We start from the raw sequence: 23932 nt of genomic DNA on the forward strand, positions 1-23932 counted from the left end.
AGGGTATATAAAAGTTTTGTATGAAGATGTTGCTGTTAAGGTAGTGTTTACCTGATAGGGGACTCAACGGGTAAGTGATGCTGGCCAAGGCCCTGTCATCATGGCAGATGTCATGCAGGTGGCATCTCAGAGCATCCCGACACAGCGGTTGGTGTGTGCAGTACCATCCCCAGGCCTCAGGACAAGGAAAAAGAACAAACTGGGGTTTAAAATAAACAAGTTGAAAGACTGCAGGCAGAACAGCTTCCTCTGACGTTAACAGGCATCTGATCCGGGTCTCAAATGACAATGAGGTTGTTTCCCCTTCCCTCTTCCAAGTCCATTAGTTTTGGACACCTAAAGTCTTTAAAGATGGAGCTTAACTGTTGTCTTTATGAGGCCCAACACCAAGACTGTTACATTCCCTGCAGAAAACTGCTATGAGAAGATACAGCAATATTCAAAGTCCAAACTGGAGAGGCATTACTTAAAGTCAGGTCAAAGGCAGATGCCTGTAAGCCCCTAGAAGCCAGGTCAAGGGAGCGTGAGGGATCAGTCAAGTACTTAAAGGTGGGAAAGAAACCAAAAGGACAAGGGCTCATTACAATCATGAGTGCTGTTGGGTCAACAGCATACCAGCTAAAAACGCAACTACTAGCCTCTACGTAGCATCAGGTCCTGGAGCAGATACCAGTACAATGTAAGAAAAGCTTAGCACTGACAAAAGTCTGTGTGGTGGAGGGACTGTGCTATTCCTCACAATGCAATTTGGAGAAAATATATCTCAGTGTAGCCGGAGAGGAGAAAATTGTACAGAAAGTGCTTAGGAGCAAAACACAGCTGAAATGGCTCTTTCCCCATTGGAAGGGGAGGTGCTTCACCTTTACTGGTTACACCACAGCCAGCCCCAGGTTCATCATGCCTACGCAGACATGTCGTGTGGTTCAGCACCACAAAACCCGTATCAACACACATAACCCCACGTCTCTTGTGTACAGGGGTCTGTATATGACATATAAAACTCCTAATATGGAGCAAGATACCACAGGCATAATCTTTAAGATAAAAAACTAAGCATGGTATCAAGACCATCAGAGCCAAGACCTAAGCAGGGCATATGAATACCAAAGAAAACATCACAAACAAGATGCCCGTGTCCTATCTGGCCACTGCCATTTATTGTTGGTGACAATTTTGGCTATGGGATGTTGCCAGCTGATGTTACCAGCCAGGCTGCATTTCCCTCTGCACAGCATTATCACCACCTCGTGTTTGTGACGTTAAACACAGCAGTGTTGCAGGTGCATTACATGCACAAAAATAACAGCTGCCAAGAACAGAGGAAAATAGCAGTGGTTGTACATGTGGTATCAGCTTTTATGTAGCTGTGTGGTGTTCAGGAAGTTATTTTCCTCTTCATTAGTGCAAATATACTGTGTTTATCTCTACAGGAGATGAAGAAACTTGTAATGGCGAAGCATGATATAACTAAATACCAGTTGTATCCTCTAAATTTTAACAATGCCTTGGGAGTTAATGGGGAAGGAAAATGCCATGTTAATGGCACACACAGAGATTTCAAGAGCTTTCATAGGGTTCTGGAAATGCAGCATCACTAGCATCAACAGAGGTTACAAGTACTAACGGAAAAATCAAGAGGCTGGCTTGGAAACACAAACATTTATAGTCCACCATTGGTGCCACAGCTTTACAGGATGGTCCCCGCAGACTGATGTAGCACTGCACTGATTTATCCAACCCATAGTTAATTGCAATTATATTGTTTGTATTAATTGCTGAATGCTACTGTAAAAACCAGAAATTGTCTAATCAGTTGCATTAGTAGTGAGGGTAGAAATGAGGTTAGGCACATACATGAAGTTGCTCCAGGGTCAAATAAGAAAGCAGACTCTCATCCATTTAGCCTTTGATTTTAATGTTTGTTTATAATTTAAAACAAATGTTACCAGACAAATAGAAACCTGCACCTACTGGAGCGTAGCTAGCTGCTGCGAGGCCTCTCAAGGAAGGGAAATATGGGTGAAGGATAAGAACACAGATTTTTATCATATGGGCATTACAGATCAGTGTAACACCAAAACAGGAAAGGAACTAGAAACAGGCCAAACGTGGTGCAACTGGCTTCAATTGCCTCTCTAGCACCATTGAGAATAGGGCAGCCTCATAACCCAACACATGCCAGGAGCGAGCACAGCGCTCGCCGCCAAGCGCGGTGGCTGGAGGGTGGGGCGTGGGGCTGAAACTACCCCAGAGCCCCAGGCCCGAAGAAGTTGCTGCACTGTTAATTTGTGGTTAACCTTGTGTTTGCAGTAACGCTAACGCTGACATTATGTGCTTTCAGCCTTCCCTTCACCTACCCTGCAACAGTCCTTAACAAAGTTCATTAATCACCCGATAAACCACACCCACACGCAGTGTAACACAAGCACCTTGAGCTCTTCCAGATCGTCTTCAGCTCCCAACCTCTTTTTTTTTTCCTAGTTTCTAATATTAGCTAGGAGAATCAAAAGATACTATTATTCTTCATATTTCTGCATCCCTCACACCCATTTCTGGCGTGCAGGCAGCGCGGGGGGCAGAAGCCCTGTGACACACGGTTGCCGTGGGCCAGCACCTCCCACCACCACCCACCCCCCCCCCCCCCCCACCCCCCCCCCCCCCGCTCTCGGGAGCCAGCCCCGATCCCCCCGCAGGAGGCCGGGCTGTCGGGCCGTCCCGGGGGACGCGCACGCCGCGGGGCGGGGCGGGACGGGACGGGGCGGCTCCTCCCGGCACCCGCCCGCGGTCCTGTCGGTCGGCGCCGCGCCCCGAGGGCCTGCGGAACTCGAGCGAAGCGCTCGGGCCCGCGGAACGGCGGAAGGCGCCCGAGCCCCGCGCCGGGAGCGCCAGCAGAGCGCAGCCGTGGAGGGTGCGACGACTTCGCCCAGCTCTCGTGGCCCTGACCGTCACCCGTAGCGGGCGTGGCCTGCACGCCCGCGTGTGCCGGGGACGCGGAAGCGGGGAGCCGCAGCGGCGGCGTTGGTAGGTGCGGGCCGCGGTGCCGCTTCCGGTCCCCTCCTCCCCTCGCGGCGGTGGAGGGAGCTGGCGGCTGGCGGGCCGGTGCCGCTTTGCGCCGCCCTTGGCGGAGGCCGCCAGTCTCGGCCGCGTCACCGCCCCGGCTGTTAACGGTGTGCGGGAAGAGAACAGAAACGGCGGCGGGAGGGGACGGGAGCTCCCGAGGGGGGCGGTGTGTGAGGCGGCGCCTCCTTTTCCCCGTGCCGGGGCAGATCTGGGGGATGAGCCGCCTCCCTGGGCGCTGGCGCCGGGCCCCGTTGTGGCCTGCCCCGCTGCGGCAGCGCTGCGGCAGGCCTAGCCGCGGCTCCTGGGGCCGGGGGTGATGGGGCAGCGGTGAGCGAAGAGACCGGGAGGTGGAGCAGGGCTTGCTGAGGTGTCTAGGGCGGCCCGGAAGAAAACCCACCTTTTCCGCGGCGGCCATTGCCGAGGCAAATCGTTTTTAGCGGCCCTGCTCGTTTCCATGTGCGGGCCTCCGGCCCTGCCGTCCCGGGGGCGAAGGGTTGGTTGCTCTGCCCGCCGGTGCGCGGGCTGCGCTTCTGAACCGGGTGCCACCGGTTTATGGGCTCAGCATCGTTGCCGGTGTAGTCATTTGCCACAACTCTGAAAGTTAGTGTAGTGCGTTTATGTATGCAGTCTAACAATTTAGCTGTGGGTTGTCATAGGCTCTAGTGTGCTGTATTCATCATATACATTGCAGCTACTTCTTCAGGTGCCCTAAATCCCAGTTATCCCCTACCTAGCTACAAATCCTTTTGGAGCCCCTTCTGATAGCTTCGCTCTAAAGAGGTTTTTTTTGCGCTAAATGAAATGCTCTAAAGAGGTTGTTTCATGATGTGGGGATGGGGTGAAGTTACCAAACAAAATAATGCTTCACAGAGACTTTATTTTACTAAGATTTTTATTTTATGTGAACCTCTTAGGGTTGGGTTTTTTGTGCCCTATACAAGCACAGTTGAGGAAAATGTTTGGCTTGCAGTGCAGCATCTAAACACCGTTGCAAACCACAGGAGAATAACTTGGTCCTTTTATTACAGAGAGACTGCAAGAAGATTCCTAGCTGGCTTGCTGCAAACTCCAAGGCAGGCACAATTGAAGGTAGGTATCAATTTCTCAGGAGTTCAGGCTTCCCTCTGCACCTGGGAAACATCTTTAATATGCCTGTCATCGTCTTTGATGGTCTGTATCTTCTTTGGTTGTGCATATATTTACTATTTCCTATGTATGTTAACTCCTTTTTTAAGAATGACTTGTGTTACTATCAGCTGAACAGCATGTTGCTTTGCAGCTTCTCTTGCTAGTATGCGTAAGTGACAACAAGAGGGCCTGTTCATGTGTTTCCACTACCACCTGCCTGAGCTTCTCTGCGAACCTTCTTATCAGAGTGATCTGGCATCCTTTGTAGTAATGAAGTCATTGTGTGTAGTATTATTTACAGTTGGCCAGCCAATTGCTGGCACTCAGACAGCAAATTATTTCATGCTCCTCTGCATAGATGAAAGCAGAGAAGTGTCATGGCTGCTTCTTTGTAGTTCTAAGATACACAGAAAAATCAGGCAGCAGAGAGTGGCAATCTTTTCATTGACTAAACATTGCAAAGGCAAAGAATATCTGAGAGGAGGCCGATGAGGAAATACTGAGTGGTTTTTAGATAGTGACCTGATTTGATGCATATGAACTTGAGCTGAGAAGTTGCTGCTTATTTACTTCAGGGCCTGGTGTCTCAAGTTAGGTCCAGCTCCAGAGTGAGAGAAAGTGTCTGCCTGAAGCCTTGAGCTCTGTGTAAACTTACGGTCTAAACAGATGTAAATGGTGGATAGCAAGAGGGAAGATAGAAGTGCAAAAGCAGCAACTTGCACAAGGTCATGTTGTGGACGGTGGCAGAGATGAGAACAGGACGCAGTTCTCCTGTTGTTATTTGCTGTCTTATAAGAGGATCTGAATGGGCCCACTTTGCAATGAGTTTTTTGAGGAGAACCTCTTTCTGTGTTTGCCAGTACTGCTGATAACAGGTTTTGTATATGAAACACTGGCTCATTTTCTTGGAGGGGGGATGTGAGCTTCTGCCAAATGGGATTTTCTTCAGAGCTTTATCCTGGGTGCAGGATCTCAGGATCAAAAGCTGTGCCTCAGCCACTTCTGCTGTCAAGCAATTGAGGTGCTTGCTCACGCTTTTCCTGGCATGCAGCTCAGAAATAAAAGCTTGCCTGCTTCCCCTCTGTCTCTGCAGGCATATTTCCTGTCATGGTGAACGAGTGGCATAATGGCAACCTGCTTGTGCACCTGGGGCCCAAACTGCAGGCCTACCCGGAGGAGCTGCTGCGGCAGCGGCGAGGCCATGATGGCCAGCCTGAGTACCTGATCCAGTGGAGTGTTGTCAGCCTGGAAGAGAGAGCAGTGGGAGGCAGCAGTGTCTCCTCTGCAGAGAGCAAGCCGGAGAACATCTCGATGTGGATGTCCGCAGAAGAGGTCTGTGCCAGCTGCCCGGCGCTGCTGGGCAAGAGGAAGCCGGAAGGGCAGTGGGTGAAAGAGGAGAAGGCAGCCAGCCCATTTGCTGCCGATGTCCCACTGGACGAAGGCTCGCTGCTGGAGATGAAGGCTGATGTCAGGAGCCTGGTGCAGCGAGCTGGCCGTCAGATGTCCGAGACGGGGGCCCCCGAGTCCTCCATCCTCAACACCATCCACGTGCTGAGCGCGTACGCCAGCATTGGCTCGCTGGCGGGTGCCTTCAAGGAGACGGGAGCCCTCGACTTGCTGATGAAGATGCTGTGCCACAAGGAGAAGCAAGTCCGCCGCAGTGCCGGCAAGATGCTGAGGGCCCTGGCTTCGCACGACGCAGGTGGGGGCTGCCGCTGCTCAGTGCCAGCGAGGAGGTGCTGCCGGGCAGCCGAGGGGGGTGGCGGTCCTGTTGTAGGTGTGGGGTGCCTGGGAAGCCGCGTGTCTTGGGGCTCGTTGGCAGAAGGGGAAGACTCAGACTGGAGCTTCCAAGTGGCTCCTTGGTCATAGTTGTCTGGGGTGCTGTAGGACTTGGGTGCTCCTTCCCCTGACGGGTTCCCGAGCTGGGACGCTGATTGGCTGTTAGGAGGCCTTCTGGCCAGGGGCTTGGCAGAGCGTTGGGGTGTCTGTGCTGCGTGCTGTCAGTTGGGAAGGCTCTGGCCTGCTCTTGGCAGGGAGCCTTTCCTCAGGCCCCGGTGGGTAGAGGCCTGGTCCTCACCCGTCCCCTCATTGGAGGGGAGCTGTTGTGGCTCGGAGGTGCCTGATGAGGCTTGGGTGTGCCCGGAAGGTTGCTGGTGGTGGTGTGTGTCCCCCACAAGCGATCTGGCTTTCCCTGTCCTAGAGTTCACGTTGCTGTCCAGTGGGGCAGATGGGGGGCTGATTCAGGTTCAAGCGTAACTTTTTTTTATTCCCTGGGACCGTGTTCTGGAGTCAGTTATTTGGGGTTGCTGCTTTGGGGGAATCTTGCAGCTTTAGGCGTGTGTCGTGGTTTAACCCTAGCTGCTAAAACAACCACACAGCTGTTTGCTCACTTCCCTTGCCTCCCCAGTGGGATAGGGGAGAGAATTGAAAATGGAAAAAAAAAAACCCAACCAAAAAACCTTTGGGTTGAGATAAAGACAATTTAATAGGACAAAAAAGGAAGATGATAATAATAATAATAATAGAGTATAGAAAACAAGTGATGGACGGCACAATTTCTCACCACCCGAAGTCGATGCTCTGTAAGACCCCGAGCTGACCCACCTCCCTGCCCATCCCCCAGTTATATATGGAACATGACATCATATAATATGGAATATCCCTTGGGCCAGTTTGAGTCAGCTGTCCTGGCTGTGTCCCCTCCCAGCTTCTTGGGTGCCCCTTGCCTTCTCCTTGGCAGGGCAGTATGAGAAGCTGAAAAGTCCTTGACTGCTTGGCAACAACTAAAAACATCAGTGTGTTATCAACATTATTCTCATCCTAAATCCAAAGCACTATACCAGCTGCTAGGAAGAAAATTAACTCTATCCCTGCCGAAACCAGGACAGTATCCACCCCTTATTCTATAATATCTACATCATGTCCAGGTCACACACTTTCCAATACGTTGCAATTAATCGCCACCATTTTTCTTGTCTTTTGATATATACACGCAGGTATCATTCCCTTAGTCGATGGACCACCACTGTGAAACATCTGTAAAATGTTCATAAATGTCCACAAAATGTCCATTGAGTTCCTGTAGTCCATGACTTTGGGCTCTGTCCATCATAACGGTCTTTCAGGGCAGGAGAGATGGTAGATCACTATGTGGTGCATCTGGAACTTGTAGCTGATGCATCTGGCGTGGTCCATGCTCATGGAGGCGTGGCCAGCTTGGTCTACTAGGGTAGATCCCCTAGTGTTAACTAACCAGGTGGCTTTTGCAAAATGTGTATCCCAATGTTTGGGGGTCCCACCACCCATTGCTCTCGGTGTAGTCTTTAGCAGTCCATTATATTGTTTGATTTTTCCCAGAGACTGGTGCGCAGTAGGGGATGTGATACGCCCGCTCAGTGCCATGCTCTTTGGCCCAGGTGTCTATGAGGTTGTTTCAGAAATGACTCCCATTGTCTGACTCAGTTCTTTTTGGGGTGCCATGTCACCACAGGACTTGCTTTTCAAGGCCAGGTTAGTGTTCCGGGCAGTGGCATGGGGCACAGGGTATGTTTACAGCTATCTGGTGGTTGCTTCCACTGTTATAAGTACATGGTGCTTGCCTTGGCAGGTTTGTGGGATTGTGATGTAGTCAATCTGCCAGGCCTCCCCATGTTTCAGCCATTGTCCTCCATACAGAGAGGCTTTAACCACTTGGCTTGTTTAATCACAGCGCATAGTTCACATTCATGACCTGTGCAACAGCATCCATGGTTAAGTCCACTGGTTGATCATATGTCGCATCTCTTCCTTGATGACCTGAGGTGTCATGGGCCCACTGAGCTATAATTAATTCATCTTTATGTTGGCAGTCCAGATCTACCTGAGCTGCTTCAGTCTTAGCAGCCTGATCCACCTGCTGGTTGTTTTGATGTTCCTCAGTGGCCCAACTCTTGGGTACGTGGGCACCTACATGATGTACTTTTACAATGAGCTTCTCTAGCTGGGCAGCAATACCTTGTCACAGTGGAGCAGCCCAGACGGGTTTGCCTCTGCGCTGCCAGTTGCTCTGCTTCTGCTGCTGTAACCACCCCCACAGGGCATTTGTCACCATCCATGAGTCAGCATAGGGGCAGAGCATCGGCCACTTTTCTCGTTCAGCAATGTCTAAAGCCAGCTGGATGGCTTTCACTTCTGCAGACTGACTTGATTCACCTTCTCCTTCAGCAGCTTCTGCAACTCATTGCGTAGGACTCCATACAGCAGCCTTCCACCTTTGATGTTTTCCCACAATATGACAGGATCCATCAGTGAACATGGCATATTGCTTCTCATTTTTTGGTAATGTGTTATATGGTGGGGCCTCTTCAGCACGTGTCACCTCCTCTTCTAGCGATATTCTGAAATCTTTGCCTTCTACCCAGTCCATAATCACTTCCAAGATTCCTGGGCAGTTGGGGTTTCCTATCTGAGCCCACTGTGTGATCAGTGGCATACCACTTGGCTGCCTTTGACTGCAGTTCATATTGAAGTTCCAGCATGTCTGGCAGCACTCAGCACCAGCGTGATTTCATTCAGGCCATGATAGTCTACTGTTAGCCTCCACTCTCCATTAGACTTTCACACTGGCCATATGGGACTGTTCAAGGGTGAGTGGGTTCTGCTGATCACTCCTTGGCTCTCCAGTTGATGAATCAGCTTATGGATGGGAATCAGGGAGTCTCGGTTGGTGCGGTATTGCCACTGTTGTGGTAGTGATTGGTACTTGTTCTTTGACCTTCAGCAACCCTACAACAGAAGGATCCAACGAGAGACCAGGCAAGGTAGACAACCGTTCAGTTTCCTCCACCTCCAAGGTGGAGGAGGCAGCTATGCCAAGAGCCCACTGGTACCCTTTTGGGTCCATGAAATACCCTCTCTGGAGGTAGTCTGTGCCCAGGATGCACGGAACCTCTGGGCCAGTCACAATGGGGTGCTTTTCCCAGTCATTCCCAGTTAGACTGACTTCAGCCTCCATTACAGTTAGCTGTTGGCATCCCCCTGTCACTCCAGAAGTACAGATGGGTTCTGCCCCTTCATAGCTGGATGGCATTAGGGTGCACTGTGCACTGGCATCCACTGCAGCCTTATACTCTTGTGGGTCTAACGTGCCACACCATCGGAGCCACACAGTCCAATAAATCTAGTTGTCCATTTTCTCCACCTGGCTGGAGGCAGGGCCCCTGTAATCCTGATCATCATATTTGTTACCCATTTCTTGTAAAAAATGACTTAGAAGTCTCTTCAAGAGGATCATATGTATGATCAGGCCTTCCACTCAGTCTGGGGAACTGCCAGCTGGAAACTGGAGTGGCATTTTTCCTGGAAGAATCCTCTTTTGTGATTGTTTTTCCTTGCAACTCACGTACTCATGCCTGTAGGGTCGAGGTAGGTTTCCCATCCCACTTCCTCACGTCCTCTCTGTGATCACATGGGTAAAACCACAGGGTGCCTCGTGATGTATACCCTCTATATCTTCTCTCTTGAGCAGAGGAATGCTTACTCTGAATGTCTGAGATACTGATCTGTACAGATGGGGAGTAGGACATATTCTCTTTAGAGTTGCTGGACCTTCTAGGATGGTTTCTCCACAGCTGAGACAAGGGAGGAAGAAAGACTTTCTTCATATTGCCAGAGTCGGCCAGCCATTTTATCCACTGTTGGCCCCTCTTTCTCCTGTTCTCTTGATGACCCAGGTTCATTGTCATCCCTTACTAAGCAAACTGATCTTTTTGAGTATTTATTCTTTTGTATAGGGACAACTGATACTGGCACGGGTTGGTATTTTGGTTCAGCCACTGTGCCTGTCACCGTGGTTGGAGTGGCTGTGGTCCCAGTTGTGGGGGTTGGAGTGGCTGCAGTGCTTTTTGTGGGGGTTGGAGTAGCTACAGTGCCTGTTGTTTTGTTGTGAGATCCAGAGACCTTCTCTTCCCTTTGAGGGTACTGAATAGCGTTGAACAGAGCTCGGTAGGCATGGGCCAGGCCCCAGCACATTGCAATGATTTGTGTCTCTCTGGAAATTGCCAGGGTGACAGCATACTTTTTCCAACTGTTCTACTAGCTTTTCAGGATTCTGCACTTTATTCAGGGGTGAATTTCCAAATTCACCTAGGGTGGGGGTGCCCACCACCCTAGGCATTTGCCCATGCTACCCCACACACCCTGCCACTCATAACTATCCAGCCTCGGGGCAGATCTCCGGGTGATATTTTTAAATAGTTTAACCCTGAACAAGACCCAAAAGACATTCAGGAGACCTAGCAATAGAAGCATGCTGGTCTGAACATCCCAAGGGTATTCAAAATTCTCAAGGGCTATTGTAACTAGCTTGAAGGAGAAAGGGAAGGTGAAGGTGTTTCCCCTGTGTCCCCCATAGATTGGTTCTCCACAGAAGAAAGGTAGAGAGTGTGATTCCTAATAATTCCCAGGAGATAGCACCTGAGGTATGGAAGCAATAGCAATGATGAATACACATACCAAATCATTCTTATGGCCAACAATGTTATCTTATCTTAAGTGAGTAGTACGCAGTGCAGCAACAGGAACATTCTCATCCAGTGCCCAGAGGAGATAAACAGCACATAGGGAATACATAATACAGTTAAGGACTTACATGACACAACTAATGACACAAATGAATAATACAACGTTGTGTCCAGCAACTATTAAACTCATGTAATGAACGTTTGCAAGTAATTTGTTTTAACATGCTCTGGTCAGATCTGTTGTTACCTCAACCCTCTGTGCCCGACATTGGGTGCCAAAAAGGACTGTCGTGGTTTAAGCTCAGCTGCTAAAACAACCACACAGCTGTTTGCTCACTCCCCCCACTCCCAGTGGGATGAGGTAGAGAATTGAAGATGGAAAAGGAAATAAAAACCAACAAAACTTGTGGGTTGAGATAAAGACCATTTAATAGGACAAAAAAGGAAGATGATAATAGCAACATACAAAACAAGTGATGAACAGTACAATTTCTCACCACCTGAAGTTGATGCTCTGCAAGACCCTAAGCTGCCCCGCCTCCCTGCCCACCCCCAGTTATATACTGAGCATGATGTCATATGGTATGGAATATCCCTTGGGCCAGTTTGGGTCAGCTGTCCTGGCTGTGTCCCCTCCCAGCTTCTTGGGCACCCCTTGCCTTCTCCTTGGCAGGGCAGTATGAGAAGCTGAAAAGTCCTTGACTGCTTGGCAACAACTGAAAACATCAGTGTGTTATCAACATTATTCTCATCCTAAATCCAAAACTGAAACCAGGAGAGGGTGGAAAAATCTGGTGTTATTCAGTGGAGCAAAATGTTGCCAATCCAGATTAAAGGACAGAACATGGTTCTAGGTTACACTGAGCATCAAAGCTGTTCCTTGCCTGCAAGTCTGTCTTGCGGGGGGTGGGGTAGGGTTGTCTTTAGGGGGCCTGAAGGGTTTCTGTTGTTGTTGCAGGGAGCCGGGCCTATGTCCTGCTGTCCCTGAGCCAGCAGGATGGCATTGAGCAGCACATGGACTTTGATGGTCGCTACACCTTGCTGGAGCTGTTTGCTGAGATGATGTCTTCTGAAGAGCACTGCATGTCCTTTGAGGGCATTCATCTTCCACAGGTAGCAGCAGCCCTGGGCCTGTGGGCTTAGGGGTCAGGAGGGGTGAGAGTGGGGGGCCAGAGCTGGTGGTCTTGTTTGGGACAGGAGGGTAGTTGGCAGTGGGCAGCTGAGCGGGACTGGGTGTTGGGAGAGCTGTCCCAGGATCTGGGCCTGGCTTGGGGCTGGGAGAGGTGGTGGAGAGGCACATGGAGAGCCTTGTCTGAGCAGAGGGACGAGGGTGGGCTGAAAGGTCTGGAGCTATCACAGGAGCCTGGCTGTGGGTGAGCTGGTGGCTCGGAGAGAGCTGGGGCTGGAGGTGCTCTGCAGGGTGGTGTCCGACAGCTGTGCTTGTTGCAGATCCCCGGGAAGCTGCTGTTTGTCCTGGTGAAGCGCTACCTGTGTGTCACTTCTCTCATGGACAAGCTCAGCAGTGGCATGGAGCAGGGAGGGGAGCAGCAGGACTGCGCCGTGCCCGGGCTGCTGACTGAGGAGAGGAGCCGTGTGAAGCAGGAGTTTGAGTTCAGCATGGCTATGGCAAACCTCATCTTGGAGCTGGTGCACGTGATGGGCTGGGACCACAGCCACGAGCCAGAGCTGCTGCCCCAACAGGAGCTGTGGCCTCGCACCACCCACTCCATCTTCCAGCCCAAGACCCCAGCCTGCACTGCTGCCCAAATGCCTGTGCTCGCTTCAAATCATGGTCTGCACAAAAAGCAGGGTCGTGCTTTCCTGACCCCGTCAGACTTCAAAGACCGCAGTGGCTACGTGGAGTACTTACAGGCAAACCTGGTGCGTGGCATGAAGGTGTGCTTGCTGGAGGACTGTGGTGGTGTTAGAGCTGGGGAGGAAGGCGAGTTTCTTCACAGCACTAATAGCATGCACACAGTGCAGGTAGGTCACTAGTGGGAGTAGTCTGGCTGGGATGGCAGAGGGGAGTGACAGGGGTGACTGATGTTTTCCTAATGATGTCTTCATGTGCAGGAAGCTCGACAGTAGGCGTATTGTAATTAAGACACTGTCTACATCTGTCCTAGCAAATAAGTCACCTTTCAGAGCTGGAATTGTGGATCCTGAGGAAAGTTAGTCTGGTTTAGTATGGGCTGTCCTGCGCAGATTTCTTAGCCTCTAAAACAGGTGGCTATATCCTGCCTCCCAGGAACAGTCCCTAGCCCTGGTTTGATCTTGGGGGTGGTTTCGGAACAGGCTAGCTGGCACAAATGAGTAACACAGCAAAAGGTGCTTGAAGGTCTTAAGCCTTGGTATGTGAGTGACATGTGAGTACTTATGGCATACTGTTGTTCTCACTGGATGGGACACAGCCTATATAGCTGTTTCTTTTGATTTGCTAGTGTATGCTGGGATCTGTTTCCCTTTAAAAATGCTCTTTTGGGTGAGTAGACCTTAAATGAGAGTTTGTGGTGAAAAGAGCTGTTTGAGCTGCGTATTTGCAGTTGAGTTGCTAAGTTTGTGCCAGAGATCGGGGAAGAGGCCTCAGTATTTGAGAAGGTGAGGAATCATAGAATCACAGAATAGTTTGGGTTGGAAAGGACCTTTAAAGGTCATCTAGTCCAACTTCCCTGCAATGAGCAGGGACATTTTCAACTAGATCAGGTTGCTCAGAGCCCCTGACCTTGAATGTTTCTAGGGATGGGGCATCTACCCACCTCTCTGGGTAACCTGTTCCAGGTTTACCTTCATTGTAAAGAATTTCTTCTTTATGTCCAATCTAAATCTACCCTCTTTCAGTTTAAAACTATGACCCCTTGTCCTATCGCTACAGGCCCTACTAAAAAGTCTATCCCCATCTTTCTTATAAGCCCCCTTTAAGTATTGAAAGGCTACTATAAAACACCAAGTCTCTCAGCCTTTCCTCACAGGAGAGGTGCTCCATCCCTTTGACCATCTTCATGGCCCTCCTCTGGACTCACTCCAACAGCTCCATGTCTTTCTTGTACTGGGGACCCCAGAGCTGGATGCAGTACTACAGAGGTGGGGTCTCACCAGAGCGGAGTAGAGGGCTAGAATCACCTCCCTTGACCTGCTGGTCACACTTCTTTTGATGCAGCTCGGGATACAGTTGGCTTTCTAGGCTGCAAGCACACATTGCTGTGTCATGTTGAGCTTCTCCTCCACCAACACCCCCAAGTCCTTCTCCTCAGGGCTGCTCTTAATCCCTTCATCCTTGTATTGATACTGGAGGTTGCCTTGACCCATGTGCAGGACCTTGCACTTAGCCTTGTTGAACCTCATGAGGTTCCCATGGGCCCACTTCTCGAGCTTATCTAGGATAGCATCCCGTCCCTCAGGTGTGCCAACCACACCACTCAGCTTGGTGTTGCTGGGAAACTTGCTGAGGGTGCACTCGATCCCACAGTCTATGTAATTGATGAAGACACTAAACAGTACTGGTCCCAATACGGACCCTTGAGGGACACCACTTGTCACTGATCTCCATCCAGAAATTGAGCCATTGACCTCTAGGTTGGTCAGGCAGGACTTGCCCTTGATGAAGCCATAGTGGCTGTCTCCAATCTGAAGCCATAGTGGCTGTCTCCAATCCCCTCCCTGTCCTCCATGTGCCTTAACGTAGCTTCTAGGAGGATCTGTCCCATGATCTTCCCAGGCACAGAAGTGAGGCTGACAGGTTGGTAGTTCCCAGAGTCCTCCTTTCTACTCCTTTTAAAAATGGGTGCAATGTTTCCCTTTTTCCAGTCACCAGGGATTTCACTTAACTGCCATGACTTTTCAAGTATCATGGAGAGTGGCTTGGCAACTACATCAACCAATTTCCTTTGGACTCTGTGATGCATCTCATTGGATTGCATAGACTTATGTATGTTCAGGTTCCTCAGGTGGTCTCAAACCTGATCTTCTCTTACAGTGGGAGGGACTTTTCTCTCCCAGTCCCTGCCTTGAGGTCCATCCACTCAAGAGGTGTGGGAGGAGATTGCCAGTGAAGACTGAGGCAAAAAAGTTGTTAAGTATCTCAGCCTTCTCCTCATCTGTTGTTACCAGTTTGTCAGTCGTGTTAATCAGGGGGATATGCTTTCTTTGATATTCCTTTTCTAGCTGACATACCTACAGAAGCCTTTCTTACTAATCTTTGTGTCCCTTGCCAAGTTCAGCTCCAGCTGCACCTTCCTGACCCCATCCCTGTACCACCAGCCAACATCCCTATACTGTTCCCAGGATACCTGCCCTGCTTCCACTGTATGTGCATTCCATTTCCTTCCTGCCCTTTAGTTTGACGAGCAGGTCACGACTCATCCATGCCAGTCTCTTGCCTTCCTTTCCTTCCTTTCCCCACATGGGGATCAAGAGCTCTTGTGCTCTATGGAAAGTGTCCTTAAAGGTCTACCAGCTCTGTTCTGCTCCCTTGTCCTTGAGTGCAGTTTCCCAGGGGGTCACATTGACTAACTCGAACAGATGGAAGTTTGCTTCCCTAAATTTCAGGGTCCTGACTTTACTCTTTGCCTGTCCCGCATCCCTCAGGATTGTGAACTCCACAGGAACCAGCCCAGGCTGCCTCCAATCTTAATGTCTGTGATTAGCTCACTTGTGTTAGTGACCAACAGGTCCAGTAACGCATTTCCTCTGGTAGGGCTTTCTATTACCTGGCCTAAGAAGCTACCCTCAGTGCACTCCAGGAGTCTCCTGGATTGCCTGCAGCTTGCTGTGCTACTTTTCCAGCATATGTCAGGGTGGTTGAAGTCCCCCAGCAGGATGCGAGCCTTGGAGCACAATCCGTCCTGTAGCTGGACTAAGAAGGCTTTGCCAAGAGGCTCCCCTTGATCGGGCAGCGTGTAGTAAACATGGACCACAAGGTTCCCTTTGTTGGCTTGTTCTCTAATTCATGGCCTAAGGCATTCAGCTCTTGCCACTCACAGAACATCCTGCTGGTGTATGGGTCACTGCTGGAGCAGCAAGACTTGGACTCAGGCCTTGGGGTGGGAGAGCATTTGAGTGCTGTTCCAGCCTTTTTGTTGGCATGGGTGTTTGCTCCTGCTTAGACATTTTTCTTAGACCTTTTTCTTGAGAAATGCATGACTTCATAATGCTCTTTTCAAATCTCTCGTACTGTAACTTGAAGTTCATTACCAATCTTTCCAGAAAGGAGGTAGAGAATTTGCATTACCTTCTGGATGTTTGAATCCATCTCCTTTAAATCTACTTTCAGCTTTTGTTAAGCACGAGATTTTCTAGTCTTCTTGGACCACAGACCATTTTATTTTGTGTAATGCCATTGTTTTCATTTGCAGCCAAATAAAAATTAACCAATTAAGAACACTGAACACTGACATTTCTTTTCTCCTATTGTCTCTCTTTACTTTCTTGTGTGAATATTCTTTTGGTTTTTTCCCTCAGCCAGTTGTAGACAATTTCTTCCTTCTGCTACTCTTCTGTTTATTCAGTCAGAACTGGTTTTAGGATGAATTTTTCCAGTCACCTTTCAGTAACTTTTCCTTACTCTGGTCTAGGCTCCTTAACTGCCTTCTAGTTTTGGAGCACTTCTTGCAGATGTAATTTAAACCAGCAGCCTAAAATGCTCTGAAATGTGCATGTACAAGAAGGATGCTTCTAGCCTCATCTGCTTGTTTGGTGGTGGATGTTACCAGTATGTGCTTGTAAGCATAACTGTTAGGGCAGCGTGTACTGTGCAAATATGGCTTGCCCATCTTTTATGCACTTTCTTCTAGTCCCGTTCTTTCCCCTTCATACTCCTAAGTTCTTGGTTTCTGATGAGCAAATTTCTTGCCCACAGTTCCTCTACTTAATCACTTTCTTCTCTGGTTTAATAATTTACCATTTGATGCCCTGTGCTTTACTGAAATTGACAATTGAAGTCGATCTTTTTTTTTAATCTAGAAAATCAGTTATTTCAGCAAAGAAAGCTAATGCATCAATCTGTCAGAATTGAAACTTGAAGCAGGTTTACTTGTTAATTCAAATTTAGTGTTTATCTTGAACACCTTAATTGTTTTTTCCACTAAAACATGCTTTAAAGGTTTGCATACTACTGAAGTCAAAGTAGTGAAGCTGAAATGATTATTTATTTATTTTTTTTTTCCTCAGATTGGAGGCACTGGCTTTAGTGTTTGTCAGTCACATGGAAACACCACTGAATAACCTAAATCCTTGCCACTTGCCAGTCGTGCTTCTGGCAGATTACTTGGCATGTCTTTCATCTCTCTCCTCCAAACTGAATTATGCTTCTCTCTCAGTTGTGGCAATTTCCAGATTTGTATCCCTCTACTCGTTATCAGTTTGATTGGCTATCTTTTGTCTTTACTCAATATTCAAGTAAAATACTCTTCTAGTTTTGGACCATGTGTAGATGATCTTTCATTCTAGGTCCCTTCAGTTGAATAAGTGCTTTGCATCTGATTTTTAAATGGTTGATAACCCTTTTGTCTTTTATAACCCAGTCTGTAAAGATAAATCGCAAAGGAAATATGTTTCCCACTGATTCTCTTTTTGTCCTTATGCTCCTTGATTTCTAAGATCTATGTTTTTCTAAAATTCTGTTTTCTATTTCTTACAAGCTTGTACTTGCTTTTATTCTTAATGTAACTAGGCATTTGGAAAGAGCACCAAGACCCTTTCACATCTTTCTTCTGTTGCCCGTGATATAAATTTCAGAGGGTTTTTTTAATTCACTCTTGAGCTGAAGTGTACTGTTAACTTCCATTCCCTTTGTCCAGTTGGTCCCTTGGGTTCCTTCTGCTGTCTATTTTTCTATTTAACTAGGTCGAATGAACTTGCAATTGCTCCATCCAGGCTTATTTTCAATAAATGTCTTCTGTAAGGCTCACACTCCTGGCAAAGCCAGATTTAAATGGTAATAAATATTCAGTGAAGAAGTTTGTTGGCTGTTATATTTGGAAGAACCTAATTTCTGCCACTATTAGTGTTCCTTGCCCTCCAGTCTGTCTAGGAAGTTGGGCATACAGTCTTTGGGGATGGTAATTTTTACTCTGTTCTTTATGTTCGGATCTGTGTGTGTGTCTGTAGCAGTCCCCCAGAGTTATGTGAGAAACTTGTGAATCAAACCATTCAATGAGGTTTTTTTTCTACAGGGAGATACCAGGAATCTGACATCTCAAAATCATATTTGTAATGACATCTCTTGATCATCACTGCTTTTCTGGGCCTTTGCCATCAGTCTCTCTTTGAAGGGAAACTTGATTTTTATCTTCGTTCCTCTTTCTTGTCTTGTGTATCACACTTCCTTTGTAGTGACAGTTTATCTGTTGGTGACTAGTGAGTTCAAGTTACAAGAACTTCTTCTCCTTGGTCTTTGTTAAAATTTTGATCCTTTCCTTTTCGATTAGTTCTGATTTTGCAGCTCATCCTGCCTGAGGTTTGCTGTCAGTCTTCTGAGTGCAAAATGCAAATTCATGTGCATTTTTGATCTGGGCCAGTCCATCACGAGTCTGTATCTTACCTCCTCTCATCTTTCCTTTGTTGCTCTGTTTTCTGTTGCTTTCTTTGCCTCTCCAAAGAAAAAGTTTCCCTGTTGTGTCTGGTCCTTCAGTCATATCTTTCCATGATTCTTTTGAGATGATATTTGGCAAATAGCTAGTTTAGGTCAGGGATTCATTGAAGATTAATTGATGTTGTGTGTAGAGTTTAACTCAATTATTTCCTTCCATATAGTGCTTTCTTAAAGTCTCAGCATCTTATCTCTTTAACTCTCCAGCACAATGGAGTCCAAGTAGCATTGGTGTAACTCCAAAAGAGCTCAGTGAATCAGGCAACCCATCTGTTTTTCTGCTGCTTTTTTTAAAGTTATTGGCATGTTTTACTTGCTGTTGCTGGATCCTCCTGCTCAGAAGTTTAAATGTAAAACTACGGTATGGGAAGCCATAAAAAAACCCCTTTTGATTTTGAGAGACAGCTTGGACAAAGCACAGGAAACAATTGCCTTCTTTGAGACATGCTTGTTAAGAGCCCAAAACCTGTCCGAGAGGATTGGTGAACGACCAAAGTGTAAAAGTATAACCAATAGAACGTAAAGTCAGAGTAGGAAAAATAGTTTTCTTTACATTTGCATTCACCACGTGGTTTGTGCCTCAAGACCCTTTATATACAGCTCATTTGCCTCATAGTAGTGTTGGTTAAGTTCTTCCTTTGTATGCTTCCCTCAAGGCACCTGCTGCTGGGCACTTTTGGAACGGGCATGCTTAACTAGGTGCACTGCTGTCACTGCTGCTGTGGTAGATGAGATCTGTAGTGGTTGCAGGCAAAGTTGGTGGGTTTTTAATAAAGATTGAGGTGTAACCAGGGGAAAAAGTTAATAAAGATGGTATGCCTAAAAATTACAATTAAAAATTGTTGAAATCTGTATATGAATTAAATTATCTTCCACTTAAACTGTGCTTGCTATCTCCATGCATTTGCAAAATCGGAGGACAAATGTAGCATGAAGATTGAATGAGTGAGCAAATCTGATCATCTAGATCTGTTTCACCCACAGGTTTTATGGCAGTCAACAGGTCGGACCTCCTGGATACGTTGGCACATGTTGGAGATTATTGGCTTTGGAGACCAGTGGGAAGATCCTACTGCTCAGGAAAAAGAATATAGTCTGTTAGAGAGCTTTAATCTAGGCACAGGTGAGATGCATGTGTGTGGCTGTATCATCTCTTTCTGATTCTGCTGTGGCATATTTTTGAGTGCTGAACTTTATATGGCCAAGCATAGCAACTAACAGGTTGGCTTTAGAAAGCACTATGAGCTTTTAGTTTGTGTGACCACATAGAGCTGGTTAAGTAATTACATGGCTTGTGGTTGCATGGAGTATTTTTCATCCTAGACTTCTGTCATGATATAATAAAAGTCACGATATAAAAACCATAAAATTTTATTTAACCTGTGACTGTCAGAAATGTGTGTTTGAATTAACTGAACAAACTGCCAAAATAAGAACATGGAATCTCTCTGAGATGAAGCTGCTTTAGGCACCCTCAGATCCCCTTAAATAAGTGATGTGGATTTTTAAAAGCATTAGCATGCCAACCATTTGTTTAACTTCATGCTGCTCAGTTTTGGGCAAGGTGAGCATTAAATGCACTGTTTTTGTAAGACATTTGCAGTCTTCTAGAATCCTTTGACATTACCCTTGTGCTGGGAGAAGATAAAAGGGAAAATCCAGACTTCAGATACTCCTTTCTTGTTCAGCATCTCACTTGAATCTGGCCAGGGAAACCTGTTAAAGAAACTCTTTGATCATGCATGTTATCTCGTAGAACATATTTTGGGTAGAGTGATTTGTCTTTAACTGCTGCAAGAGACAGAATATACATGAGATCAGCAGCTAATCATCCACTTCAAAAATATTCTTATTGCCAGTTGAAAAGATGGCATCTTTAATGGCTTCTGCGTCTTGTAATTGAAGACTTAACTGCACATCAGTTTGAAGTGACTAAGTTAAAACAAACTTGGTTAGACTTTGCCTTTTTTCTCAATCTGTCTGATTTTGGCAGAAGCATGGACTCTATTTCACTTCCGTGCGAGTAAAAGCCTTTCCAGTCATCATATCTCATAGAAACTGAATTGAAAAAATAGATGCTTTCTGCTTTGAATCTTGAGAGTTGAATAGATTAGCTCATATTAACTGACTGCTGGTAATCAGCCATGTATGTGGTTGCTCTTAGCACACTTGAGCCTCTAGGAGTGACTTTGGCCCTTTTCTGTTGAGTCTTGAGGTGATAAATGTATCCCACCTTGCATTTGCAGAGAGAGCTGCAAGTTGTTGCTCAGATATCAGCAACTATTGATTCAGCTCTTATTTGTAAATTACCTAGGGAATATCTAACCTACATAACAGATTTTATCTCCCTCTCTTCATTTTGGATGCATTAGCTAAAAGGAGCGTGATAACTGTGCAGTCTCATTTTGCTTTTGCCTATAAGTATTTGCCCTGTTAGCCAGCAGGATGCATTTGGAAAAGAGAGAAACTCATGGCAGAATTAGCTTCCTATCCATTGACTCCTCTAGCATCTTGGGCCAGCTCTGTTTCCCCTTCTGCAGCTGCATGCTGGCACTGTGGATTCTGCTAGTGCTGGTGTCCCAGTGCGTTGTCCTGGCTGGTCCAGGCACTGTGGGAACAGGCTGAGGGAGCAGCAAGCTAGAGGTGCCCATTTTGAGCGTGTGCTTTTTCTGTTGTAGAGCCCAAAGAGGTTCAAGTGAAGATGGTAATCCCCATCTCTACAGCTTCTGGGGTCTCCTCCCAGCATGTTCCCCTTCTCTCGCTGCCCTCCTGCCACCTCCCTTTCCCAGAGCAGGCTGTGGGACAGTGGGGATCAATTCTGCCCAGATGATCCCCATGAGCTCTTTGCCTGGGGAACGTGGGGGGTGCAGCAGAGCTGACAGTGCCCTTCCTTGCTCCGCTCTCCTGCAGTTGCACAGCCGTTTTTCTGCAAGCCTTTTGGGGGGCTGTACTCCCTGCCTTACCTGGGGGAGCAGCCGACCAAGGCTGCAGAGGCCCTGAGCCGTGCTGAGTGGTGGGAGCTGCTTTTCTTTGTGAAGAAGCTGGAAGCAGAGGAGCAGAAAGAGATCACCTCTGTCATCCAGCAGGACCAGGGAGAGCAGGTATGGGCCAGAGCCTGCAGTGGTGAAACGGGAGGGAGGGAGGGAGAGAGAGAGAAGGTTAGGGAAGGGACTGGGCCTGGAGGAGGAGATGGCAAGTGTGAGCTGTGCAGGGATGGCCTGAACGGGGCAGAAATGGGACTGAAATGGGAGGGTGAGTGGGGGATGGTGAAAGCGTGGGGAGCTGGGCGCAGCAAAGGGGTGAAGAGAGAGGAGAGGAAGCGCAGTCTGCCACGACCTTGGCAGAGTGACTGTGTCCAGCGAGGTTTGGGTAGGCAAGGCAAGCCCATGGGGTGATTGTACTGGTTGCGCTTGGGTGGCGAGAGCAGGCTGGTGGTAGTTGGGTTGGGGACGGGCAGGGGAGGGTGACAGTGGAGAATGGCCCTGGGGGCCTCCGGCAGTGCAGCCTTTCTGTCCATTCTGGCACTGGCCGTCACAAGGGGTGACAGTGATGTCTGTGGGGAGTCCGTGAGGGTTAAGTTGACCCCCTCTGTCCAGCTGTCGGAGGTGGATGAAGAAGCCCTGATCCAGCTGTCGGTACCTGTGAAGCTGGCCCAGAAGGTGCTGCGGGTCTTGGAGAAGCGGTGCCACGGCAGCACTCAGCGTGACCTGCGCGGCTCCCACGTCTATGCCAAATACTTCCTCGGTAGAGGAGCCGAGCAGGGTGGTGAGGGGAGCACCGTGGTGTCCTCGGAGAGCGCCGACTGCAGGAGCACTGGCCCTGAAGCCACGACGGCCAAGGCAGAGGAGGAGGAGGACCTTTCCGCAGCCACAGTGCTGCCCCACGCCCCCGCTGCAGCAGTGAAGTCGGATTCCCAGCTGTTTGGCGAGCTCCTTGAGAGGGAAGGGTTGTTCTTCCCAGAGGTGACAGAGGAGCAGATGAAAGGTAATCGCCTGCTACGCGCTGGGGCACATGCACGGTGCTGGAGATGGCTCCGTTGCGTGGATGGAGGAAGGCTCTGGGGAGGGCGTGGGAGTCGAGGCGTCCAGTGGTTGCCTGGGTGCTAGGTGTGTGGGTGCATGGCACCCTGGGAGTTTCTGGAGGTGTTACTGCTGCCCTGACGCCTGTGTCCCTGCCTGTCTCCCAGCAGTGTTGGGCAGCTGCAAGGGGGTGAGCGAGAGGGGCTCGCTGGCCAAGATTGCCACCGTGGTGGACGTGATCCAGAGCAGCAGCTCCGAGGTGGGGCTGCGCTTAGCTGGGCTCAGGCACATCACGAAGATCCTGGCGGAGGAGCCTGAGCTCGAGCAGCAAGTCGGCAAAGCCCAGGGCAGGCTGGGGACCAGGAGCGTTGGGTGAGCCGTGGGGTGCTGCGCAGCCCTCCTGCTGGCTGGGGAGGGCTGTGTTGGCAGGGTGGGGGACAGTTCTGGAGTGCGGGAGGTGGCAGTGGAAGTGCGAAGGCCGGTACGTCCCTGCGTGTTCAGCGAGAAGAGACGTGGATCTGTTGTCCCTTTGTCCCAGGCAGTCTCATTCCTGGGGCTGACCCAGCTGCAGTCGAACCACGTGGGCAGGGAGAAGGTGGCCGGCAGGGCCTGGGGTGCCAGCGTGCCGGCGGCAGTGTCCGGAGGCTGCTCCTGAGGCATCCTTTCCCATGCAGGGAGAAGCTGGTGAAGGTGGCAGCGGAGCTGCTGAGCACTGAGGTGGCAGAGAAGGCCCTGGTGGTGGTGACGCTGCGGCTGCTGGCCGTGCTCATGGCAAAGTACGACTGGCGCGTGCCATTTGCCACGGAGGGTGGTGCGCGGGCTGTGCTGGCCTGCATGCAGCAGCACCCGTCCTCCGCCCTGGTGCAGCAGGCTGGCCTGGCGGTGAGTGTGGCAGAGGGGATGCTGTAGGTGGGCAGGGCAGGGCGCAGGCTCGGCCAGGTGCAGCGGAGATGCCCGCTGCCCTGCTGAGTGCTGTTGACCTTGCAGGCCCTGAAGGTGCTGGTGGGAGCTGTGGCTGATGAGCCGGGAGGTGCCGGTGGGAAGCCCTTGCCCCTGAACCATGCCGACGCGCAGATGATGCGGGAGATCTTTGCCAGCATCGGCTCTGCCTCCAGCCAGGGCTCGGCAAGCTTGCTGAGTGCCATCCCTGCTGCCATCAGCACCATGCAGAGGGTCCCAGGGTAGGGACAGAGTGAGGACAGTGCCTGGGGGTGGGAGGACCCTCGTGTGTGTGTGTGTGTGTGGTGGGGCAAGGCGGGCAGGTGGCTTATGGGTGCAGGGGAGGCTGCGTGCTTGGGGGTGGAAGGCACCCGCATTGCTCTGTCCCTGCAGGGGCTCCTCAGGTGTGCAGAACGGCTTGCTGGTGGTGAACATGCTGATCGACAGCCACCAGGGCCTGGCAGAGCAGCTGTCGAGCTGCGATCTGCCCACGGTGCTGCAGAGCTGCTGGTGGGACGGGCGTAGCACTGGCTGCCCTCACGCGATGCTGGCCCTCAGCGCGATCAACCGCCTCGCGGAGCACCGGCTGCCCCTGGGCCAGGAGACAGCAGGTAGCGTGCCGCCCGTGCCTCCCGCCGTGCCATGGCCCCCTGGATGCAGCGGGCAGAGCTGCCTGCGCCTCTCAAGCGAGTGCCTGGGCT

At 49.6% G+C, this 23932-nt stretch overlaps 1 protein-coding gene across 6 annotated transcripts in view; it reads left to right on the forward strand.

The window, feature by feature from the left end:
- The first annotated feature begins 2775 nt into the window (after positions 1 to 2775).
- Positions 2776 to 23932, forward strand: part of CUL9 (cullin 9) — a 40263-nt gene continuing 19106 nt past the window's right edge. For 2 of the 6 annotated variants that reach the window (XR_012834763.1, XM_075749567.1), the window contains exons 1-12: positions 2776 to 3021; positions 4089 to 4149; positions 5282 to 5890; positions 11647 to 11801; positions 12138 to 12671; positions 19258 to 19396; positions 21184 to 21374; positions 21870 to 22257; positions 22463 to 22664; positions 22967 to 23174; positions 23280 to 23473; positions 23625 to 23842. Coding sequence is in view for 5 of the 6 variants with exons in the window: in XM_075749567.1 (XP_075605682.1) it covers positions 5296 to 5890; positions 11647 to 11801; positions 12138 to 12671; positions 19258 to 19396; positions 21184 to 21374; positions 21870 to 22257; positions 22463 to 22664; positions 22967 to 23174; positions 23280 to 23473; positions 23625 to 23842 (2824 nt within the window). In the remaining variant the exon portion in view is untranslated. Of the gene's footprint in view, positions 3168 to 3363; positions 3388 to 4088; positions 4150 to 5281; positions 5891 to 11646; positions 11802 to 12137; positions 12672 to 19257; positions 19397 to 21183; positions 21375 to 21869; positions 22258 to 22462; positions 22665 to 22966; positions 23175 to 23279; positions 23474 to 23624; positions 23843 to 23932 lie in introns of those variants that run through there. The other 4 variants (XM_075749563.1, XM_075749566.1, XM_075749564.1 and 1 more) reach the window with 3 other exon arrangements.

This window comes from Balearica regulorum, chromosome 3, assembly GCF_011004875.1.
Source record: "Balearica regulorum gibbericeps isolate bBalReg1 chromosome 3, bBalReg1.pri, whole genome shotgun sequence".
NCBI lineage: Eukaryota > Metazoa > Chordata > Aves > Gruiformes > Gruidae > Balearica > Balearica regulorum.